This window comes from Triturus cristatus, chromosome 4_1 (assembly GCF_964204655.1).
Source record: "Triturus cristatus chromosome 4_1, aTriCri1.1, whole genome shotgun sequence".
In the NCBI taxonomy this organism is placed as follows: domain Eukaryota; kingdom Metazoa; phylum Chordata; class Amphibia; order Caudata; family Salamandridae; genus Triturus; species Triturus cristatus.
Genome location: NC_140585.1, coordinates 875,796,806 through 875,822,387, shown reverse-complemented (window position 1 = coordinate 875,822,387; position 25,582 = coordinate 875,796,806). Strand labels below are relative to the sequence as shown.

Genomic DNA, 25,582 nt, shown 5'->3' with positions numbered 1-25,582 from the left:
CAACATGGTCTTTATCCAGGGCTTGCACACAAAAAATAATCATTAGGTGAGTAGGTAGGAGGACGTGTATGACGGCAGATCATTTAGCAGCATGCACCTAATGCTCATTATGGTTACTTTGCAGCACAATTCAACATACTCACGCCCACTCCTGTTTGTTAGTGAATTCTTTATGCCTGTGTTACTCACACCACATTGGCTGTTGGTGTATTTAATGTAGATTAAGAAGCATGTCAAGCATTCTTGAGCACAAGGGAGTTAAGAATAGCTGCATAAACAACTCGGTGTCTAACCTGATCACTGTTGTTGTGTTTCTTTTGTGTTGAGGTAATTGCGGCATCAGAATGCATTACCTGGAAGCAACGCTGTAATATGCCCTTCAAATCCCACATAAATGTTAGTTGTGACACAATACAAAAGATGGAGGACTTAGCTTTTTACTTCTACCACCTTTTGATTGTACACAATTCTGTTGCAGTGCTCCAGTATTAAAATGTTTATGGCACTTGCTTAACAAAATCACAATTAACACTTGTAAGGATTCACAGGTTTAGGAATTGTGAGTACTGTTTGAATACAGCTCTCTCTCCTCCCTCGCGCTTTCCGCTTAAATCTCCCTGTCTCTGCCAACCGCCAACCTCAGTTCATGCTTCTTCTGCTCTCTCAATATTTGCATTTATTTTTTACCACTTCTGTTCTCTGTTTTCCTCATCCCATGTGGCTCTGCCTCATGTCGCTTCCCTCTAGTTCCTTTTGTGTCTTTCTATCCCTTCTTTGTTTTCTCTCTCTTTAGCTGCCCGTCTTTCATCTTCTGTCTTTACTTGGGGCACGGCCTGCTCTCTTTCCTATGCCCACATACTGTATTGCTCCTCTCACCCTCTTACATTAGGGTGCTTACCAAAATCAGAAAAGGGAGAGATCTGGTTCTTTTGTCAGTGATAACCGAGGCAAAGTTGCCTTTAATGTTGCTTGATGGCACAGGGACCAGAATGCATCCTGTTTTTCTCCCTCTTCCATCTAGCAGTTCACTTTTCCCACTCAAACAGTGGCCTGTCCTCACATCTCAGCTTTGAGGCTGAGAAGATGCCGTTGCAAATTAAGGGAGTGTCAAACGAAATAGCTGAAGGGGTTCCACCTTCCAGGCAGCAATCCACTCTGGTATCCGCCTTTCATTTATTCTGCTGTTGCGTTCTTTATAGGGGGCACATCGATTACATTGTGATCTTTTTCCAAATTGCCATTTTATGTGGGAGGGATTCCTATTCATTTTATCAGTTTCAATCCAAGGCTGAGCTAGCTGCGATTTCGAAATCGTGAGAACCCTGTGGATATGTATCTTCTATTGATCAATATACGAGTTACCTGCTCCCTTACTACATATGTAGAGTAGTAGATGGAATAATCTGGTGTTTACGAAATGTTAGGAAGTATAGGTGTTGCCTCTTTGAAGGAGGGCCAAGAGTTGCTATTATTGGACGTTTGAAGATTGGAAGATGGTGTGTAGGGATATAGTTGTCTGTCACCTTATAAATGTATTTACCGTTACAAGGTTTAATGTGCAGAGGCAGACCTCTTCTACTGTGACTCCTTGATTCTGTGTGGTATCTTGCATTGTTCCTAGCAGTAAGGCCAGGGCACAAGTTTGGGGGTACACGCACGTACACGGCGTCCACCCACTATTTTCACAGGGTGGACGCCGTCCCATCTGCCAACAAGTTGGGCTCCACAGAAATATGCTGAACTTGTCCCGGTGTCATTTTCAGACAGCAAGACACCCGTTCAGCAGCGCCTGTATGTTGTCTGCTTTCCATTTCCAGAAGCCAGGGAGTTTTTTTCACCTCCAGCTGTGCCGAAGTTAAGAGGCCATCAGGCCTGCTTTTGTTTGCATATCCTGACTGGAGGTGCCCTGGAACCTCACACTTAAATGTAAATGCCACGCAGGGGAAACAAAGGCGCACAGTTTATCTCTTCACAGGTACTTAAGAGAGGCTTGCTTTTGCCTTTGTTCAGTCTTTGCATATAAGAGATGCATGCACTGTAAGAATGTCAGGTGTGTTGGTCTGTCCCAGTATTTACACAAATAACAATTTCAATAGCACTATTGTATTTATTTTATAGCTCTATGCAACCTAATGAAGGGTGTCAGAGCTCTATACACATTATACATTGACAATAAATCATGTACATGTGTAAATCAATGTACAAGGCAAATTACATGAGACAGAGTTACAAGGTGTAGGAGTCTCATGTCCTTCATAGCTCACTGTGCTATATTACAAGGATTACAATTTATGAACTGCAGGTAAGAAAAGGATCTCTGTGTTTTATGCAGAAACCCACTTTACTATTTACATAAAACGAAAATCTGTCTGCATGTTACGTGATGTGCTTTGCAGGAGATGCATAAACCCGCTATGCTACTTTGATTTAAATCTTGGACTTAACAAAACAGATGTCTCCAACAAACCAGTTCACCTCCAGAGTTATCTCACCATTATTACTATTCCCTGAGATTTACTGGCACCTTTATAGCAGATGCCTTAACCCATAAAATATTTTAAAATGCAGACTTTGCAACCAATTAAGCAGAACAGATCTACTGCCATGCTTCTCCCTGTTACTAATTTCTTTGTGATAGGGTTTAAAAAAAATATATATATATTGGTTGAGGCCCAGATGTTGCGTTGGGGTTGCACCACTTTTTTGGCACAACCCCAATGCCAAATCTCATAATGTGCTGAAATGTACTCATTAGATACCTGATAAACATGTATGAGGTCCTAATATCTGATGCCACATCCAGTGAGGTCACTTCCTGCTATGTCACATGCAATGTCACGTGTCGTGACATGATATGATGGCACGCGTCATGCTTTCACTTGCATTCTGCCTAACCTGGTTAGTCCCTCCACTTCGTTTTGTAGGACCTGTGCCCTGAGTAAAGCCAAAAACATGCTTGATATACACGAGTGTGTCGTGTTGTGGTGAAAGTCGAAAGTCAAACCGCACTGCCTTGTATGTCTCGATTATTGCTTGGTTGAGTGCTAAAGAGGTTACCAGTCAGACTTTACTTGAACTGACTCCATGGATGGGTTAGGTCTCTTAGCATAATGCTCAACCTCGACTTACTGTGGCCACTATTGACATAAATCTGGCTATGTCCGGTGCAATGGTGGTGAACCCTGATATTTGATGATGGTGATAAATAGACCTGAAAGGCAGAATCTTTCCCTGTTTAATTGTAGTAATTGTGAGTGCTTGGTAAAGCTATCAAGCTGGTTGTTGAGAAACTAAATATGCATATTAAACGTGTGGGACCCGAGACCCTTGACGTGGTATTGCCCCAGACTTTATGCCTTCACTCCCCTGTTTTGCTAAACGCGTTTTTATTGCTATTAGGACTTTGCCCCTGATCAGCAAGGGTAAAGTGCACAAAGTGTGTGTGCTCTCCCATGTAAACATTTTAAAATTGGCATACACATAACTGGCATGTTTAACTTTCTTATATGGCCCTAGTAAATTGTACTACATGTATACAGGACCTGTAAATTAAATGATATAAGTGGGCTGCAGTACTCATTGTACTACCCGCTAAAGTAGCACCGTAAAACAAGTCTTAGGCCTGCCACTGCGGCCTGTAGTGCAGTTTTAAACTGCCATTTTGACCTGGCAAAATTAACATTTTACGAGGCATAAACCTTCCTTTTTATAAGTCACCCCTAAGGTAGACCCTAACCACTCATAGGGCAGGGTGCATAGTAATTAAAAAGTAGAACATTCATGTTTACGTTTTACATGCCCTGACGTGAAAAACCTCTAAAGTTGTTTTTTACTGTTGAAAGGCTATCTCTCCCATACACTAACACAGGCATAGCTTATTACACTTAATAAGTGATGACTCCAGTTTGGGACCAGATAGAGAAATGCTGTTTCCACTCAAATGAATTGTAATTTATAATTCTGTTTACTGGTAAAGTCGATATTGCTTCACTGTTCCTGAAAATGCCAGTTTTCGGAAAGTTGGCATTTTCCTACCTAAAGCAAATGTGCCTTTCTGCAGGTATCCAGAATCACATTACTAGTGCTTTGTGCATTCTTCCAGACAAGGGAACAAAAGGGCCTGTAGGGGGGGGGGGTTACTTCCTGAGCAAGATGTCCTGGGGGTTGGGCTCTGCTTGCCTGAATTTCAAAAGGTAACCTCAGTGCTTGCTAAACCACTTACTGACTTCTAAGGGCTGCCTGCTCTTCAACTGACAAATGCCACTCATACCTAGGCCTGCCTGTCCTTTTTTACCCTAGACAATTTGGAGCCAAACCTAGGAAAGGGAGGGGTTAACAAAGAGGGCATCCCCACTCATAGACTGACATTGGGGATAAAAGTGGCACCTCTGGAACCACTCATCAGAACACTCTTGGACTTCTGGGCCATTCAGAAGAGGGACTGCCCTGCTGTCTGAAGAAGGAAGACTAGACCGGCTTGCCTTAAACCCAGGGTCCCTAGAAGTGACTCCAATGATCAATTGTCTGACTGCCTTTTTGAGCTACAGAAACACAGTCTTCCAGAGGCCTCTTCTGCTTCCCAGCTAACCAGACCTAACAGGACCTGACCTGGTTCCCTCTGCTGGCTTTTGTGGATGTGACTCCTGAGTTTTAGTTAGGGACTTCTGTGGTTCACACTGACGAGGAGTGTGTTTATTATTTGAGTGGTGCTCTGGCCTTTCTCAACTAATAACCCAAATAGTCTAGGACTTCAAAAAGGATTTATTTTCAGGTGATTTGAGCTTCTTTATCCAAAATACAGCTTATCTATTTCATGATGACATGTTTTCCTTTCAAAATTATATTTCAAATGTGTATGATACTTGATGGGCGATTTATTCAGTTTAAGAAGCTTACTGCTAATTTGGTTGCTTGATACTACACACTACTATGATTTTGTTTGATGACGTGAAGGCATTACATCATTTTTGTTGGAAAAAAATTCTGATACCACTACTTCTGTTTGGGTCCTGAACATATACGTTTGGTGTAACCTGTAAGCTCTGTCTAATTGTGCTGTAGCCTTGCTGTATGTTTTGTCTAGCATTTTCTGCATGTTATTTCTAGGTTTGGATAAGGCCAAATCACCTCTGGGGAGAGTGTGGCTTGTGAAGCACAGTACCAAACAATTGAAGTATTTTATCAGTGGCCACTGAGCATGTCGGGATTTGTATGCGAAAATCTTCCTGTAAATGTCACCATTTTCCACAGTTTTCAAAATTGCCTTGGGCATAGCACTCCTTTCCCCCTGAAAACGTGAAAAGATTAGACCTGCTTGCATGGGCCTAATTATGGCTGGTATTTATTTCCCACAACAAACGTTGACAAGCTGCCACTGCTTGCAGGTCGTCTGGTGTCAGAACGAAAAAGTGGGCACTGCCAACCATGCAGTTGGCAACAGCAGTGGTGAAATTAAACTGCCCAACAGTGGCAGTCGGCAGCAACATACTTACGAAACATTTAGACCTGTAAACGAATTTTTATTTGCATTTCATTGTTTCATTTTTTTTATTAACAAAATGGGCTGCTCTTATTGGTTCATGAAGCCGAGAAAAGATGTCTTCACTTGGAATACCCAATTGTCACCAGCTCGAATGATGCTCGCAGGCTTGCCACAGGGAGCATGTTTGAAACCTCCACGGAAGGGCGCCTTGGCTTGTGTTTATGGCCTTCTAATGCCTGACAGTAATCTCATTTAGCCTCTCCCCCCATGTGCAAACAGTGCATTAGGGCAGCACAACAAGGCTGCCGAATCAATAGCGCGCCAATGCCTTTCCTCTGTGCGATAATCCCAGTAAATGGACATGGTCCACTTAAGGAGCGCGGCCATTTACGTAGAGCCCTCATCAGGACCAGGCGAAGTGCCTGAAGTGATTGGAAATGGATCTAGGAGCGTATAAAAACGCTGAGTGCTCGTCACAAGCAGGCAAGATGCCAGGGGACTCAAATGGGTATTGACTGTGGTATGAGCGCTTTCATTGTAAATCTGAAAGATGTAAATGCGTCTGCGTGGGTTGCCTCTCTTGCTCGGCTTGTTTTTGCATATGTTTTTATCATTCAAGGCCTGCTCAGTCTAAAGTTGCAAACTGCATGCGCTTCCGAAAATCGATGTACTCCGAGGATGACGGAACACCGGGATGGGACAGTTGATGTTCTGTCGGTTACCTCTTATTCACTTATTCCATGCAGCTGGATGCGAATAACAAAGGTATGCGTAGATGGAGATATGGAAAAAAACACTTCGAGGGCAGCTACTTGCAGTATATATGTATCAAGAACACTGAGATAGTCTCATGAAATGAATAAAACATTCTTCAAAGCATATTACCCACGATGAGGTACAAATGTTATTGTGCTATTAAATCACCCACATAATCCGGTTTGCATACACAAGCCTTTTTATGGGTTCAATTGTACCCTCTGCAAAAGAAGAAAAGGGGGCACACCGGTTTGGCGGGAGTGAGCACTTTTAGAAGTGTGCCCACTTTCGAACGTTAGTCAAGTTCTTGGCTTGGTATTGTAGCTAGCCCAAGGGCTTTTGGCCTCTTTTCTCCCACTTGCTCCTCAGTTCTGTGATGAGCATGAGAGGGGCCTAGATCAAACTGTCCAATCTTCCCAATGGCATGAGGACACGGGTTTAGTTGTTGTACCACGTGGAAGGCATTTTATTTCGAACCTAGTCGGAGATTCCAAAAGCTCCATTAAATGCTTGATTTATTGTAAAATAAATGTATAAGTATAGAAGGCCAACAGTTTTCAGCTTTTTGCGCCTCCTGCTAAATGCTGGGGTTACCGAACACCCCTGTGGTCTAGATTCCACCTCTGCCTCTTTCTTTCTTCTTCCCACTAGTCCTGTCTCTTTATCTCACTGTTAGAGAGTCTTTGCAGCCTTGCATTTCCCCCTGGTCTCCGTTTTCCTATCTCTCTTACTTCTACTTTTTTCCTTTTCAACCGTTCTCTCTCTGGCTGTGTCAATATCCGATGACGGAAAATACGTCCGAGTCAGTGCCGGTGCCCACCACCTGCAACCACCAGTACAATTTAAGCACTGACCCTGACTAAAGGAGATGTTAATTCCAATTCCGCGAGAGACTAGGCTGCACCCGGGGTCTTCCCAAGGAGTGTTTACGTCAGGGAAATCTAAGATCCAGATGCTCTACAGGCTTTATTCTACAGATGCCACACCGAGGCCGGAGCTCTTTTCCCCATAATGTATTGGAAATTAGTCCCAGACCCAGAGACCTGGTGTGTGAACTTCCCACAGTACTCTGCGATTGGTGGTTTGTTTCTACTGATTAGAAGCATGAGGGCTGTAGAGGAAAACACCAAACGCTAAACCCCTGCCAGCTACAAATCGAACACTGAAGCTTGTACTCGCCTTTCCTCCATTTTTATTAACATTTATTTTGAATAGTTTTGAAAAGCACGGTCCAATGCGACATTAGTTTGGTGATATTGCTCAGTTGTAGAAGGCCTCTACCCTGCTAAAATGAAAAAAAATATTGTGTAGAGGTAGCTTATATTTTTGTTCACTATTTTTTCTATGGTATGTGTGCTCTGATCGTAAACTAGTTTTACTTGTCGAAATGACAATATGTACATTATTATGTTTTTGATGTATGGTTTCCTCATCATTTTAGAGAGTGGACCTTGAGCTCTGTTCCGGTAGAAGACACATGATATATCCTTTTGTGCAATTGGCCCACTTAAAAATTCAAAATTCATAAGGTTTGACCCCAGAGAGCCCACAGCAGCCTTCATTGATGAATAAAATATTATGTTGTCATCTGGCAGGATCAATAGACTGGGCTGCTTAGCACATACATCACTTGCCTTTCACGTGCTTCTGTAATCCCTGGGGAGGGATTAGCATTGTCATGTATGTTTTAAGAGGCTGCCCCTCTCTTTCTGCATCAATTTCTGTCTTCTCTCTGTTGTGGCGTAGGGTCGGCCTGCTTTGTCTTTTAGTGCCAACCTTGCTTAATTTGGCATCCGTACTACTATTTCATGTCTGCGGATCCGGTAACAGGGTCAAGGGATTAGTGTGAAGCACAATAGCAACCTTTGGGGGACTCGTAGCAGTAGCACAGTAGTGTAGGGGTGCCTGGCCTGCACACCCAAGGTGTGTTATCTTTCTCCAATGAAGACCGGCCTCGAGAGGGGAGACTCACGCTACAGAAAGCAAAAATTGCCAATGAGAATTCTGCATGGCGTGAGGTGTGTATATAAAGTTGCTTTCGGAATACTTTTATTTGAGAAACGTAGGCAAAGTGTGCACCCCATCTTCTTTCTGGCTTTGCTGTTAGACGTGGAGCCGTCTCGGGTTCACACTTTCCTCTAAGTCAGTCACCCCCTACCAGATTTTCCACGCCACACAATTGGAATCGGATCCTGGTAGGCGTTGCATTATTCCCCAGTCCAAGTCATTCAGAGGGCGAAGATGAGACTCTAGAAGAGGGCAAAAAAGCATCTACTTGGTCTTGAAAGGAGCGCCTGCCACTCCGGTGCACCAATGACCACCTTCTAATCAGGAGAAATTATGTTTGTCTGACACTTAAATCTCAGCGTTGTTTATTTTCTTGGGCAAGGAAGGGAGAGTGGAGGCATTGCAGAAAACTGTATTTCTAAATGTTTCGGTTGTGGAAGCTGGTGGTGCAGATGTTTTATTTATTTGAAATTTTTTATATAGCACTGGCTAGACCCGAAGGTATCAGAGCGCTTTACATAAGGATCCGTGGGATTACAGGTTACAAAAGTTATATCAGTTACAGTTACAAGTATAGGCAGAGGAGAAAAAACTGAGATTACACAATAAAATAACTTATTAGCGTGTAGCCTAAACCAAGATTTGCGTCGTATGGGGAAGGAAGGTGGGGGGGGGGGGGGGGGGGGGGGAGACAGGGGAGAGGAATGAAGATAGTGTCAGGAAGGCCGGAGGGGGAGTAAAGCATTGAAAGCAGTCCAAGAGGAAGACCGTTAAAATCAAGAAGGACCATGAAAAACAATGTCCGATGTCTGGCTGGGTAGGTGACGGCCGAGGGGGTGGACCATAGCCAGACTCCTCTATAGCTGCATGGGACGGCTCCACCGGGCAACGCCCAAGGGTTGTCAGGTTCTGCAGTAAGTACTGATAGTTTCTGTTTCCGCCCATGCTGCAGCGTCATAGTTCCATAGAAGGCAACCGTCCAGGTGTTACTATGAAATGCCGTCTTCCTCATCCTCCAGCTCGCAGAGGTTTTATAGGGTTTTGACTCTGGGGCCTGACAACCACATCCAAGAAAGTAATCACACTTAGTTATTTGGCACAGCGGCGTCCCTTGGGTTGCCAGCTCCCAGTGCAAGACAAGTGTTGCATCCCCTAACCCGTGGACCATTAGCACTTCCTGATGCAAAATTTTTAAAGAAAATAATTAGTACCTTTTTTTTTCTTTTAGCATTTTGCACCCTCTAAGAATTTTGCCCTCGAGTCAAGCACCCCTCTGCCCCCCCCACCCCCAACCCTACTGATTTAGCCTTTGGTTTGATCAGCATGCTGGCTTCCAAAATGCTTTTGGTAAAGAATTTGGAGATCGCAATAAAAAAGCAGACATCTTCCTAACTGATTTCAACAGAAGGTACAACTGAACAGTGAGCATTTCGTACCGTAGGGTGAGAGTTCACTGTGCTTCAGGGGGAGTTTGTAATATGTTCAGTTTTTTAATTTATAAGAACTTGTAATTGCTTTTATAAAGTGCTTACTACTCCCAAAGCTATATTGAAATGCTTTACAGGAGTAGCACGCTACTCTGTAGCCTAAAGTTAGCGGTTAATCCATTAATTATTAAGGATTGTTGTAGATGATTTGGTTATTGGTTTAGTCTTATGCTCGAAGGACACCAACACGATTAAACTGAAGTGACTGCTTCAATGGAGGAACAAGTGTTTTTTATTATTGTCAATGATACATAATATATACTGTCGGTGTGTGCAAGGGACTGTTGTTTTGGTTGGCCATGAAGAATACCAGCCTTTTGTCAAGAATTCCTGTCATACGAGGGGAGGAAAACGGTAACCAGCGAAAACGGACTACATCTCCCAGGATGCTTAGCGGTTGAGAGGTTATGTAAACAGGAGAGCTGTTACATAACTCAAGGGAAACACGCCCTTATGTAAACAGGAGAGCTGTTACATAACTCAAGGGAAACACGCCCTTATGTAAACAGGAGAGCTGTTACATAACTCAAGGGAAACACGCCCTTATGTAAACAGGAGAGCTGTTACATAACTCAAGGAAAACACGCCCTATAAAGGGAGGAACCGGGAGGTACAAGGCTGTCGGATATTGTGTTTACACCGACGTACCTGCTTCGTGAAGAGTAGTGTTCCGGAGTGGTGCTCCAGTAAGGCAAGAACGGAGGTAGGTCGAGTCGTTACTCCCTGGGCCGTGTCTTGCCCCATCGTCACCTGTGAAGGACCCGGAAGCTCTACCGGTCAACCATTGAGCTTCGCTTTTTGACTCGGCTGAGTCCAAGCGCAGTGGCGCTTTTGCTGGTTGGAGTCGTAACTCCCAGCCCGACCAGAGACACAGGGACTGCCAGCTGTAACGCACACCAGGAGGTGTTTGCCGCGTTACAGACTCGGAAGTCCACAGGATCGATCGAGCGGCTGCTCTCGGTTCAGTCTTCTTGCTTGTGATTGGGGTATCGGTGACGCATCACCAGGAGGTGACTCCGCGTCCCGGTGCAGTCTGAGGAAGAGGTTGAGCGGCTGCTCCCTTCAGGTAGAGACCCCGGCTGGGTGTTTCCCTGACTCCTCGATTCTCGCCAACACTCTTCGTGCCCCTCACAGCCTACCGATTGGCATTGTCGGCCATTTCATTTCTGCCCTCTGTTGGCATACGCCGGGATCGGCGTATATGCAGAGGACGGTTAGGACCATCCGTGCTGTGGGCTGGTAACGTACTTAGCCTGGAGGATTCCAGTGACTATAACTTTTGTTTGTTCTTTGTATTTTATTTGCCTTCATTAAAAGAACTAACCCTTCACAAGTGGTTGCGTCCTCATTGTCGTGTCTGTTAAACGATCCTGAGACGTTCAGGGCGTTACAAAATATCCGACCTTAATAACACTAACTGTCTCCCGGTCGATAACAGACATGGCAACACTTGATGATGTGCTGGCTGCTTTAGCGGCCATGCAAGTTGAAGTGGCTGCCTCTAGGCAAGAAACAGCCGATGTAAAAGCCAGACTGGATGCTATCCAATTGGACCCGCTCACGCCCAGCACCTCCCTCACGAACCAGACCCCTGCGGTAGTAGTGGAAATGCCGGTAGCCATCCCCTTGGCAACACCAGAGAGGTACAGTGGGGATCCTAACACAGTGCAGGTATTCCTCACACAAGTGGCGCTACATTTATCGTGCAAACCAAAGGCGTTCCCCACGAGTCAGGCTCGTGTGGCTTTCCTTATATCCTATTTGGCTGGAAACGCGGCACAATGGGCCGTACCTCTGGTGAGCAGGGACGACCCCCTCTTATGTGATTGGGGTGCTTTTCGCGAGGAATTCCTGAAGGTATTCGACAGAAGGGCTGACTCGTACACGGCGGACCGTGAAATGCTTGAGTTGAGACAGGGATCCAACGACCTGGTGCAGTATCTCAACGCGTTCCGAAGGCTGGTTGCGGAAACCAAGTGGCCTGTTGCTAAACAGACGGCGCTCTTCCATCAAGGGCTGTGCGATGAGCTCAAGGACGCCGTGGCTCATATTGACCCTCAACCCAAGACATGTGAGGGCCTTATCAACCTGGTATTACGGCTGGAACATAGGCTAAGTGAAAGAAAGGGGGATCATGGGAGAAAAGGAAAATCCCTTCCATCCTATGTGACGGTGGGAAGTCCTGAAACTTCCACCGCATCCAAGGGAGAACCCATGGACATCAGCGCAATACGAGCGAGCCTCACAGCCACGGAGAAAGAGTCACGCCGTAAACAAGGATTGTGCCTATATTGTGGCAAAAAAGGCCACTACGTACGTGAATGCCCTGCCAAACCGAAGACGTCACGTTATCGGGCCAACCGGTCGGTAACAGCCGTGGTGGACATACCGGCGGAAAACTAGAGGACTCCAAGACCAGAGAAGCGGCATCTCGGAGTCACTCATCCATCCCTTCACTTTCCAACTCGGTCACTAAGGGACAACGACACCTGTTTATCACGGTGCACGTGGGAGTGCATGACCAGTGGATACCCGTTGTGGCCATGGTGGATTCAGGGGCCACTGGCATGTTTATGGACCACAACGAGGCATGCAGGCTAGGGCTAGTGCTTCTTCCCAAAGCAGTACCCGAAGACGTCTATGCGGTAGACGGAAGGCGATTGGTGACGGGGCCCATCGGACAGCACACGGGGGTCCTTCCGATGAGATATGGGAGGAACCATTTGGAACAAATCGATTTTAACATCATCCGAGCGCCCCAATATGGCGTCATATTGGGATTGCCGTGGCTACAGAAACACAACCCCTTTGTGGATTGGCCAACACATCGCATCGAAATGACGTCACCGTATTGCATCCTGCATTGTGGAATAAGAACGGAATCCCTTGACGCAGATGAGAGCGGGAGTCAGACGGTGGCTACAGCGGCAGAAAAAGATGTGGCTCTTCCCCAGGCTTATCACAGTTTTGAGGATGTATTTGATGAGGTGAAGGCGGAAGTGCTACCACCACATAGACAGTTTGACTGCCAGATCGACCTGGTGCCAGGGGCCAGCGTTCCCAGCGGCAGGCTGTATGCCCTGACGGAGCCTGAAAACGTGCATCTCCGGGGGTACCTGGATAAACTCCTCAAGCTAGGATTCATCCGCCCGTCCAAGTCTCCGGCCGCCTCGCCACTCTTCTTCATCCCGAAGGCTAATGGGGAGCTGAGAGCCTGTGTGGACTTTAGGGCATTGAATGCGATAACCATAAAAAATCGGTACCCCTTGCCTCTCATCAGTGTACTTCTGGAACAGGTCAAGAAAGCTCGTATCTACACCAAGTTGGATTTGAAAGGGGCATACCATCTGGTGCGCATGAGGGACGGAGACGAGTGGAAGACCGCCTTTAAGACCAGGTTCGGCCTTTTTGAGTACCTCGTCATGCCGTTCGGTCTGTGCAACGCCCCGGCAGCCTTTCAGTACTTTTTGAATGAGGTATTCAGAGAGGAGTTGGATATCTACGTGGTCGTATATATCGACGACATCCTCATCTATTCGTCCAGTGTGGAGGAGCACGTACACCACGTCAAAGCTGTGCTCCAAAAGCTGAGGGAAAACATGCTGTTTTGTAAACTCAGCAAGTGTGACTTCCACGTCACATCCGTGGAATTCCTCGGAGTGATGCTGAGTCCAGAGGGACAGGAGATGGCAGAACGAAAGATCAAGGCGGTGAAAGAATGGCCGGTGCCCCAAAGCGTGAAGGACGTCCAAAGTTTCATTGGCTTCGCCAACTTTTACAGGCGGTTTATAGATGGATTTTCAGGAGTGGTGGCCCCAATCACACAGCTACTGAGGAAGTCCAAGGAGTTTGTCTGGTCCCCTGAAGCGAACAAAGCCTTTGAGGCCCTGAAAAGCGCCTTTGGTAAGGCGCCGGTGTTGGCTCACCCCGATCCGGATCTCCCCTACGTGGTGGAAGCGGACGCGTCGGATGTGGCGCTGGGGGCTATCTTGTCCCAACGCAACCACGACACAGGGGTGCTTCATCCCGTTGCGTACATGTCCCGCAAACTCAACGACGCCGAACGCAACTACCATATTGCGGAGAAGGAGCTTCTCGCAATCAAGGACGCCTTCACCGAATGGAGGCATTGGTTGATGGGGGCAAGACATGTGGTATCGGTGTACACGGACCATCGGAACCTACAGTTCATGACGGCCACTAGACACCTTTCTCCCAGGCAGCTGCGGTGGATGATCTTCTTTGCGGGGTTCAACTTCCGCATCACATATCGGCCGGGGACGGAAAACCGGAAGGCGGACGCCCTGTCCCGTCAATCTGCAGTTAAGGAACCATTGCCTGCAACCGAGCGTTCCATCATTTCCCCGAGGATGGTATTGGGGGTTATCCAACCGGATACTTTCCTGAGGGGAATAAAGAGAGGGATCAGGTCATTCGCATGGCGGAGGTGGCTCCTCAGTCACAGAGAATGGCAGCTGAAGGACGAGATACCCCTGAAGGGCAGGTGCCTATTGATACCCACGCCTAGGCTAAGGAAACAAGCATTCATCTGGTGCCATGACTCTCCATGCGCAGGTCATTTGGGCTTTGAAAAAACGGTGGCTAGCATGGGACGGCATTTCTGGTGGCCTTCCATGAGAGTGGATGTCAGGAGGTGGGGACAGGAGTGTCCTACGTGTGCTACCATGAAGGCCGACCATGGCCGAACCCAAGGGCTCTTACATCCACTTCCGACCCCGGATAGACCATGGGATAGCATATCACTGGACTTCGTGGTGGGCCTACCGGTAGACCAGGGGATGACGGCAATACTGGTGGTGGTGGATTACTTGACGAAAATGGGGCACTTCATCCCCTGCAAGAGAGTCCCTACGGCCGGGGAATTGGCGTCACTACTCCTAAAGAATGTGGTACGACTGCATGGATTACCTGGGGTGATCGTGTCGGACCGGGGGTCGCAGTTTACTGCGCAATTCTGGAAGACTTGGTGCACTGCGCTGCATGTTAAGACCGCCCTGTCCACCAGCTACCACCCTCAAACGGACGGCCAAACCGAGCGCCTGAACCAAACGCTCAAACAGTATCTGCGATGTTTTGTGGACCAGGGCAGGGAAGAATGGGTCGACTTGCTATGGGTTGCAGAGATTGCCTATAACAACGCCACTCACAGCTCCACACAGTCATCTCCGTTCTATAGCAACTATGGCCAACATCCCAGGTTCTTGCCATTTCTACATCCGTTCAGAGAGGACAGGATTCCCGCCACAGCGGACAGGGTGGCACACATAAAAGACACGTTGATGCGCTCAAGGGCTGTCCTAATAGAGGCCAAGAGAAGATACAAGGCTGCGGCAGATAGGAAGAGAAGGCCCGGGCCACTGTACCGCACTGGAGACTACGTCTGGATATCCACAAGAAACATGAGGTTTCGAAAGAACAGTGTGTTCCATCCCAAGTACATGGGCCCCTATCGAATTACCAAGTGTATGGGTCCCGTGAACGTGAAGGTGTGCTTGCCCCAGTCGTTGCGGATACACCCTGTCTTTCATGTATCATTGCTCAAACCAGCACCCTCCAAGCCGTCTGGGACACCTAGGCCGGTATGCGTGGAGTCGGAGGTGGAGTATGAAGTGTCGGGCATACGGGCGTCCAAATGGCGCAGGGGGAAGCTGTGGTACCTGGTTGCGTGGAAAGGCTATGGCCCGGAGGAGCATTCATGGGAACCGGCTGAAGGGGTTCATGCTCCGCGCTTGGTCTCCTTGTTCCATCGGCGTTTTCCTGCCAGCGCTGGACCCGTGGGGAGCCGCTGAGAGGGAGGATGTACTGTCAAGAATTCCTGTCATACGAGGGGAGGAAAACGGTAACCAGCGAAAACGGACTACATCTCCCAGGATGCTTAGCGGTTGAGAGGTTATGTAAACAGGAGAGCTGTTACATAACTCAAGGGAAACACGCCCTTATGTAAACAGGAGAGCTGTTACATAACTCAAGGGAAACACGCCCTTATGTAAACAGGAGAGCTGTTACATAACTCAAGGAAAACACGCCCTATAAAGGGAGGAACCGGGAGGTACAAGGCTGTCGGATATTGTGTTTACACCGACGTACCTGCTTCGTGAAGAGCAGTGTTCCGGAGTGGTGCTCCAGTAAGGCAAGAACGGAGGTAGGTCGAGTCGTTACTCCCTGGGCCGTGTCTTGCCCCATCGTCACCTGTGAAGGACCCGGAAGCTCTACCGGTCAACCATTGAGCTTCGCTTTTTGACTCTGCTGAGTCCAAGCGCAGTGGCGCTTTTGCTGGTTGGAGTCGTAACTCCCAGCCCGACCAGAGACACAGGGACTGCCAGCTGTAACGCACACCAGGAGGTGTTTGCCGCGTTACAGACTCGGAAGTCCACAGGATCGATCGAGCGGCTGCTCTCGGTTCAGTCTTCTTGCTTGTGATTGGGGTATCGGTGACGCATCACCAGGAGGTGACTCCGCGTCCCGGTGCAGTCTGAGGAAGAGGTTGAGCGGCTGCTCCCTTCAGGTAGAGACCCCGGCTGGGTGTTTCCCTGACTCCTCGATTCTCCCCAACACTCTTCGTGCCCCTCACAGCCTACCGATTGGCATTGTCGGCCATTTCATTTCTGCCCTCTGTTGGCATACGCCGGGATCGGCGTATATGCAGAGGACGGTTAGGACCATCCGTGCTGTGGGCTGGTAACGTACTTAGCCTGGAGGATTCCAGTGACTATAACTTTTGTTTGTTCTTTGTATTTTATTTGCCTTCATTAAAAGAACTAACCCTTCACAAGTGGTTGCGTCCTCATTGTCGTGTCTGTTAAACGATCCTGAGACGTTCAGGGCGTTACACCTTTAGATCCCAACATGGACTGTTATGAGGACTTGAGGGAGGCCAGTAGACTGGACACTTTCCCAGATACTGGCATGCTTTCTCCTCCTACCATGGCTACAGAGGAGGGAGCGTCATTTGCTATGGTGGTGCGAAGGGCGGCTGAGGTCCTGAACCTTAGCCTGCCCTCCGTGACAGTCTAGATGAGCATCATGACAAAGATGCTTCAGCTGGGAGTTGCCCCCTCAGAACCGCTTCTCTAATTTAATGAAGCCCCTACAGACATCCTGCTTGGAACTTGCTCCAAGCCCAGCACAGGGGCTTCTGTGAAGAAGAGAATTGGCCACTGCCACCTCCCGCCCCATGTGGCCCAACTTACTCTCCCAATATCATGCCCCGGAGAACTTGGTTGTCCAAGCCTTTACTCCCTGCGAAATCCTGGCGCATTCCCTACCGACTCACCGGATAGGGAATTCAAGAGGCTGGACATCAAAGGCAAAAAAATGTTTCCTTCAACTAGCCTGGCACGGCGCTCCAATAACAGTGTGCGCTTTGAGCCATTAATTCCATGCTCTATAGGATTCAGTTGCGCAGGTGCTGCCCATGCATTTGAAGGAGGCCTGAACCATTCCTTCCCAAGCTGTTGCTGACGAGAGAGATGCAGCTAAGTTCATGATCGGATGTAAACAGGATACCACCTACTCACTTGGCAGAGCAGTTTCATAGATGGTGCCACGCCTGGCCGAGATCAACTGGCTTTCCAGGGAATGTCCAAGCATTACTTATGGACATGCACTTTGATGGCTTACATCTCTTTGGAGACAAGGCGTACTCCGCACTTCAAGGGCAGCAGAGCTACGGCCAGACCCTTGGGACTTTCCATGACCTCTCGCCAACCCCAGTCTGTCTTTTGCGCCATTCGTGGCCACGGAAAGGGCTTCCAGCCGCATCTTTTCACAACCAGCCACCACGGTGTCACGCTTCCCAGCTTCTGCATGGCTGAGGACGTATGAACTCACAGACTTTGTGGGTCAGGCAGCCAGAGATCGGGCCAGTCCACCACCCCCTGGCTGCCACTGCCTCCAACCCCCTTTAGTTTGCCCTCTTACCATCATGGGCTCCCAGTGGGAGGTAGGATACGCCATCCATAGCCCACTGGAAGTCAAGAACATCAGAACTCCAGGTTTTTCAAATTGCCTTTTATGACTACCCCTTCATTCATGACACATGCTTGCGGGCTACCAAAGGGTCATCTTACCTTGCTCTGCCAGGAAGTGATGGTTCTCTTGGCCAAGCGAGCCATAGAGAGGGTGCTGATGCAAGAAGTAGGTCGTGGTTGCTATTCGCTCTACTTTCTGGTGCCCAAGAAGGACAAAGGCTTTCGTCCTATCCTAGACCTGCGGCTTCTCAATTTCTTCTTCAAGAAGGAGAAGTTCAAAATACTCACTTTCACTCAGGTCTTATCTGCCCTGGACCCGGGAGACTGGATGGTAGAGTTGGACATACAGGACACGTTTTTCAACATTCCCGTCCTGCCTGCAGTCAGGTGTTCAATGCAGTTCATGGTGGGGCACGGGCACTTTCAGTTTGCAGTGCTCCCTTTTGGCCTTATCAGCATCCCTCTGGTGTTCACCAAGATGATGGCTGTGGTTAAAGCCCATCTGTGGAGATCAGGGATACCAGTCTTTCCCTATCTCAACGACTGACTGTTGAAGGCGGACTCATCCCAGTCTGTCGTCTCCCACCTCCAGACTGTGGGGAACCACCCGAATACCCTGGGGTTCACTATCAAGATGCCAAAGTCACACCTGACTCCCTCTCAGATGCTCCCTTTCATCTGAGCTGTTCTGGACTTGTGCAGTTTGGGGCCTATCCTCTTGAACAGTGAGTCCAGGATATTCACCCTATGATTCCAATGCTTTAGCCTCTATCCTGGGTTTTGGTGAGACTGACTACGAGGCTGCTGGGACACATGGCCTTGTGCATCCTGCTGGTGACACATGTCCGTTGTCATATGCAGGTTCTGCAGTGGAGCATGAAGTTCCAGTGGGTGCAGCATCAGAGGAATCTCTCTGACATGGTTCAGATCTCGTAGGGAACTGCAAAAGATCTACAGTGGTGGTTAACGAACCGCGATTGGGTCAGCGGTAGACCCCTCTCCCTTCCCCAACCAGATCTCACAGTGAGGACATTTGCGTCACTCCTGTGATGAGATGGCCATCTGGGAGATGTGGAGATCAGAGGCCTCTGGTATCCAGCAGAATCCGTACTCCACATCAACCTTCTGGAGTTCCGGGCGATCCAGCTGACATTGAAAGCCATCAAGGGAAGGCTAGTACAGTTGTTCACGAACACCACCACCACCATGTGGGACTGTAACAAACAGGGGTGGGGTTGTGAACCCTTTGTCAAGAGCCCTGTGTCTGTGGACATGTCTGGAACATCACACCATATTCCTGGTGGTTCAACACCAGACAGGCTCTCTGAATGCCAGGGGGGACCAGCTCACCTGAACATGCCTATCATCTCACGAGTGGCATGTCCATCCGGAGCTGGTGCAAGGTCTCCATCATTGGGGACAGCCTTAATTAGATCTGTTCGCCACCACCGAGATCATGCAATGTCAGCAGTTGTGTGCGCTGGAGTTTCTGAGGCAGTTCTCGCTTAGAGATGCTTTTAGTCTTGAGTGGCGCTCAGGCCTCCTGTACACCTTTCCACTCATACCACTCCTGCCCAGAGTTCTCAAGAAGATCAGTAACAACCAGTCAAAGTCATCCTTGTAGCTCGAGACTGGGCTTGGAGGGTTTGGTATTCCGGGCTGTTGAGCATGGCTATTTGTCCTTCAATCAGGCTGTCCCTTCAGGAGTATCTTCTGTCACACCAACAGGGAAGTGTTCTTCACCCAAACCTGCGAACGCTCTGCCTATTTCTGTGCATGTGTAGAGATTGAGCGGCAACAGTTGACAGCTTTTGACATTCTGCCGGAAGTCTGCAATGTTGTTTTGACAGCCTGTCATCCCTCCTCCAAAATGATATACGCCTGCCACTGGGGCAAGTTTGTGGCATGGTGTGCTAAGAAACCGGTTCTTCCCATTTTTGCTCCCCTCTCTAAGGTTCTTCTATTTATCCTTTCCCTTGCCCAGCAGGGCTCTGCTCCTGGCACCTTAAAGGGCTACCTTTCTGTTATCTCAGCCTTTCTGCAGTTGCTTGACCGGACATTCCTCTTCAAATCCCCTATTGTCCATAGGTTCTTGAAAGGTTTGCAACATATGTTTCCTCCTTCACCCTTCATCATGCCTCTGTAGGATCTTAATCTAGTCCAGACGTTCCTGATGTGCTCTCCCTTTGAGCCCTTGCACGACTATCCTCTCAGGCTCCTTACCATCAAGACGGCCTTCCTGGAGGCAATAACATCTGACCGGAGAGTCAGTGAGCTTCAGGCTTTGTTATGTAAGCCTCCATACCTGAACATCTACTCAGACAAGCTGGTTCTTCGTACTAGAGCTTCGTCTCTGTTGAAAGTGGCTATTCCTTTTCATGCAGGCCAGTTCATCACCCTGTCTACTTTTTATTATTCGCCACGTCCCTCTAAAGTAAAGGAGCAAATTCACTGACTATACCCAAAAAAGGGCTTTGTCGGTCTGCCTTGACCTTATGAGAGAGTTCCGGGTGGATGACCAACTCTTTGTGAGGTATGTCAGAGCAAAGAAGGGAAAAGCATTGCAGAGGCTGACCATTTCCCAATGCCTTGTGCTCTGCATTGAGATCTGCTGCACATTGGCCAAAAAGCACTCGTTCCACCAGAGCTAAGGCTGCGACCACTGCTTTAGTCCATGGAGTCTTGGTCCTGGATATCAACCAGGCAGCAACATGGCATCTTTACGCACATTCACGAGGTATTACTACCTGGACGGTCAAGTCTGTCGGGACGGACACTTTGCTTGTTCAGTCCTCTAGGACTCTCTATTGTGTATCAGTTTCGCTAACCCACCTCCGTGGAGGTATTGCTGGGGTATCTATTCTAAGGTAAGGAATCTGCTGCTAGAAGTCTTTATCAGTTGAACATGTTGCTTACAAGCTACTTACCTTCGGCAATGCCTTATCTGCTAGAGACTCTATCAGGCTGCAGATTCCTTACTGACCCACCCATCCGCCTCACTCTGAAAACGGAATTCTAGGGAGAGAGCTGTTTCCATTTCAGAGCCTTAGTTTTCCACATCAGTGGTCAGTGTTCTTCCTGGCTCTGCGCAAGATTAATTAAAAGAAACTGACGTCAGCACGTTGGGGTGGCACCTATATAGACATCGTACACGACCCTTCCGGTGCGGATGATGCCACGTACCGGCGCGCAGGGGTCCTGCTCATAAAAAATGTTTTCAGATCCAGTCCGATGCTTGGAGATAATTCAAAAGTAAGGAATCTGTGGCTAGATAGTCTCTACCTGATAAGGCGTTACCGAAGGTAAGTAACTTGTTCACATAGAATAAAATTCCTCCTTTATATTAATTACAAGGATATTGCAAGTCACCAAAGAGTTGCATGACAATGTAGAGTCACTAGGCCTCCCTGATTGCCATATTAATTAGAATATACCCTTCCTTTATTTCTTTCCTAAAAGGCTGGGCAGATTAAGCACACCATTATGTAAAAATCATACAAAATTCTGAGAGGCTTGCTTGTTTATCAGAAATTACGTAAAATGACTAAAAAAAAGTATGCAAAACTGGGGGGTGTTACATGAAACCCCGTCCTGGCGTGTTGCACTATTTTTAGCATGAAATGAATCCTACCGTCCATTTTGCTGGCAAGGACGCCTGTTTCCCAAAAAAGGAGAAAAATTACGTGTGACGGGAACAAAAACTGCTCGGGTTCTATTCCTGCCAGAAAGTATGTGAGATTACACCAGTATAAGCACAATTTCACCTGGGCCTAGCCCACGTAGCCATGCAAGCTTGGACATTTGCTGTATGCCGGGGTGTCATGCTGCAGCTGGAATCTCTTCTCTTGACAGAGGTCATGATCTCATAGTAAAGGCCTAAGCAGTGTTAGTGTCCCATGTAGTTGTAGCCGTGATCTGTGAAACAACCACGTGGGATGCCACTCATGCACCCTGTAGACATTATACACTGGATGCCAGTTTCAGGGCAGATGCTCACTTCCACCTAGATCTCTTGAAGAATCTATTCAGTTATGATTTGGTGTCTTAACTTCATCTGCGTCAGTTATTAAATTCTATATGCTCTTCCTATGAGTATGCAAGAATAAGGTTTGGATGCATGAGCAAGTACAGATGTTATTGTGTGCTCCTAAAGTCAATAATTTACCATTCTTGGGAGAGCCCACTGGCAATTCACCTTTCTTTGTAAATGGTAGGTATAGTTAGAAGGACAAGGCCAGAGATGCGGAGAACATATTGATGGGTTGAGTGGGGCCGAGGCCTACCTTTAAGGAGGCTACCCGTGCCTTTACTATGGCAGAAGATGGAGTGTTTCCCTAAACAACTCAATACATTAAAGCAATAAAATAAATAGTCTGGGAGTGCAAGAATCACTACAGTGATAGACTTTTACTTTAAGATCCCTGGGGCTGTGTTTTCCTCTTTGAACCCATCACATTTGATACCGGCCTTGTACTTGGTCGCTGTGCTGAAGGCACCTTTGGTCTAAGGAATCGGTGCCATAGTAGACCATATTATTTCCGTTTCAAAGAAGCGCTCTGTGTTGTGTTAATTCCTTCACCTTTCCCCCTAACATAGATGTGTAGAGCAGTGCAGGTGAGATGCAGGGGATACATTTCCCTGGGAGATAGCAGTGAAGACCACCTAGATTCCAATAGAGTTTTGAGTCACGCAACTGTTATAGTTATATTCATAATAAAGTTTCATGTTGTTTTGAAATATATTGATCAGTGTACTGTGACTAGTTGGTAACAGCACTGCAGTTTTCGCATTGAGTGTGAGCCACCTGTTTGAAGATATATTCATGCAGTGACACTAGTATCTGAAAGCCTGACAAGAAGAGCACCGATAGCGGGCTAGGAAACTCCCTCGCCTTCCTAAACTCCTCTGTTGCTCACTCAGGTGCAGTGCCGTTTTACAGGAAGAAAGGATGAATGTATTGAATTAAAAGCGTTTTCTTTTTTCTCTCCAGGCGGTATGAAACGAGCCCGATATGTGCCGATCTGCAGGATAAAATTCTCCAGTGCTACCAGCAGAACCCTAAGCAGACCCTGAACTGCTCAACGCTGGCCAGCCAGTACCTCCATTGCGTGAACAGCGCCAAACAGGTAAGAGGAAGAATGCATCACATAAGGCGCTATAAAGCAATAATGTCTTAGTCGCGCAAGCTGCTGGAACATCCGTTCCAATAAAGGGTTCAAATACTTTTTTGTTCACTGCTTGAAAAGCAATAAAGAACATGTGTTGTTAACTAGGTACAGACTGTTCTTGCAGAAACGTAACCCTCCTTTTTCTGGTGGGTTCCCAACCCCAGGATTCGTTCAACTAGAAGAAAAGCCAATGTATAAGGTAAGTATACTTCAGAGGTTTTTTGATTCAAAGACTCTCACTTTTGGGCTGCTTAGGAAAGCGAGTTTTTTTTTTTTTTGTGGTCGGATAACTAATATCCTTATCCAAATTCATTTTTTCATACCTTGATCTTATGAGGTATTTGAATTTATTTTGTCCCGGGGCAGGGCTGTTCAATGAATGTTCCACTTCCCAGTACTTGATTATCTTTAGGATGGCCGATAAAGCCAAGAGCCTCCATTAGGTATTCGTCTGAACGTATTTGTGAGATTGGACGGTCACTTAAGGCATAGGTTGATCAGATTTCCAACCATTATCTTCAAATTGTGTGAAATTGAATTAGTGCTCTCAAACATCAACTCAGCCTGATACAAAACTAATGAAACACATTTAAAGTGGTGGGCTTCATTGAATTAGTGGGAATAAATGCCAGTCCAGTTCTTCGTGTTTTTTCAATCATCGCTTTTTCATTCAATCGAACTTGTCAGTCAATCTATTGCTAATACTTGACACTTCAAATGAGCACCCAGGGTATCTCCCACAAAGAAATAATCTTACATTTCCTGCTTGTGATTGCAATTGTCCACTCAAACCGAATGTTGATAGTTGACTTCAAATTTGTTCAGAGTGATATAATGCAGCGAGTGCGGGTACATCTACAGCATTTTCAAAGTTTAATAAATCAGTAGTGGATTATTGCAGTACGTAAGAGTAAGATTCTGAGTGCCGTCAATCCCAGAGGAACCAATTGAACTCCAGATAGATACGCTGGAATGTTTGCATACTGCCAATTGGAAATTATTCATGTGTATATGCGCCCCTGTTAAAGCCTGTTGCAGATTTTCATGTTTTGACAGTTGATTGTTCTAATTCATGTTCCACCTCCGACATTCACCCACATTCAAACTTATACTTAGAGTTAATATATACACTGTTCTTCTTGTATGCGAAGCCGTATCGGACTTCCCCATTCTCGATTGACATCTTTTTCTTCAAATTGTCTCTTCTCTTGAATGCTTAGGAAAGGGGTGGGGGAACAAAGAGTGTGGCGTCCATGTCTTGGGGTTTGACTGTGTTCTTGTACTGTTCACCCTACTGGGGTGGAATTCCCTCTACTTTGGTTTCTTTCACCTCATCTTGGGATAAAATGAGCACGTTTCACCCTTTTCAGGACTAGCAATGCCGTTGCAAAAGTTGATTGCCAAGTAAGCCCTTGTAACTCTTCTCGGGATGCCCTATGTACTTTTTGAGTACATTTTATTTCCTAAATGCACTTATTTCAATACTAGATTAGAAGCGGCTGGGATATTTCTATGGGTTTTAGCTCCTTTCCCAAAGTGTGGGCATCTTACCTTCATGTCCTTCTCCTCCATTTGTGTCATGAAGATTTTTTTATGTCACAGCAGTCACCTTATGTAGTGCACCAAGAGACCTTTCTAAGTTGGTGTGCGCCTAAAAATTTAATCCATTCATAATTACTTTTGCATCTGCCTCTTTCAAATATAAGGCTTGGATGTTGAAAAAATAGAAGGGACATCACAGTTGCCTATTCTGAAAGAGTTTATATTTTTCTTGTGTCTCGTTGATTCCTTGGACGGAGAGAGGGTGATGCTAGATATAAATTCCAGGTGGTCAATGCTGTCCAGGAATGATTGAGTGATGACTATAAACTCACGTGATGCCTCTCTACTCCGAACTATAAAAAAACCCCTAATGAGGCAAGATTTAGAAGCTTAGAGGACTGCGTTCCGGTAAATACGACTCCCCAGTAATGTGTTGGAATGGGGAAGGTGCACAGTATTTTCAAGGAATCGTGATGAGCAGCAGTCAGCCAGCAGGTAGAAGGCGTTTTCACAGTGTGGATGGTAGCACCGGAAGATTGTATTGTAATTGCATTTATATAGATGTAGGACAGGGAGGTCCGTTCTTGCCACTCTTGGTTGACACGCAGTTTGGAAGTGCTTTACCTACTCCTTTGTCCTTTGGCTAATTCTTTTCTGTTCCTGCTATTTTTCGGTCGATTCTAAGCTGGACTAGCATAACAGGCCTACCTGCAGTGCATGCTGGTATTGCTAAGGTGTCTCTGGAGCTCATGAAGACATGTAGAACCCACTGTCAACAGGTTTGGCAGCCATTGGGCACGCGGGGGTTACTTGGACTCTATAGAGGTGATAAAGTCCTTTTCCCTCTGGTGTCCTGGCGCTGCCCTACTAGAGCACAGAAAATCATCACCAATTAAAACCCTTTTGCGCTTGACTCTTAGGATTGTGGGTTTTGAGAATACTGAGGGAGGTAGTGTGTTGTTAGTGACCCTGAGCTCAGTTACTCGCTAACTAGCTGCCAGTAATGATTATCCAGCCAATGCTTTAATTTAGGAAGATAAAAATAATGTATTCTGCCCACAGTGGGTAAAATATAAAACACGCATGAATAGAGTGTAATACTTAAAGGTAAATACTAATACCGCAGGTGCTAAACATATTGTGCCTCAC

General features: G+C 46.9%; 1 protein-coding gene across 1 annotated transcript in view; it reads left to right on the top strand.

Moving 5' to 3' along the window:
* The window catches only part of CHCHD3 (coiled-coil-helix-coiled-coil-helix domain containing 3), an 878,604-nt gene that overhangs the window by 821,420 nt on the left and 31,602 nt on the right, over positions 1-25,582 (top strand). Inside the window, exon 7 of the mRNA XM_085653592.1 lies at positions 22,714-22,849. Within this exon, the coding sequence (XP_085509718.1) occupies positions 22,714-22,849 (136 nt within the window). The remainder of the gene's footprint in view (positions 1-22,713; positions 22,850-25,582) is intronic.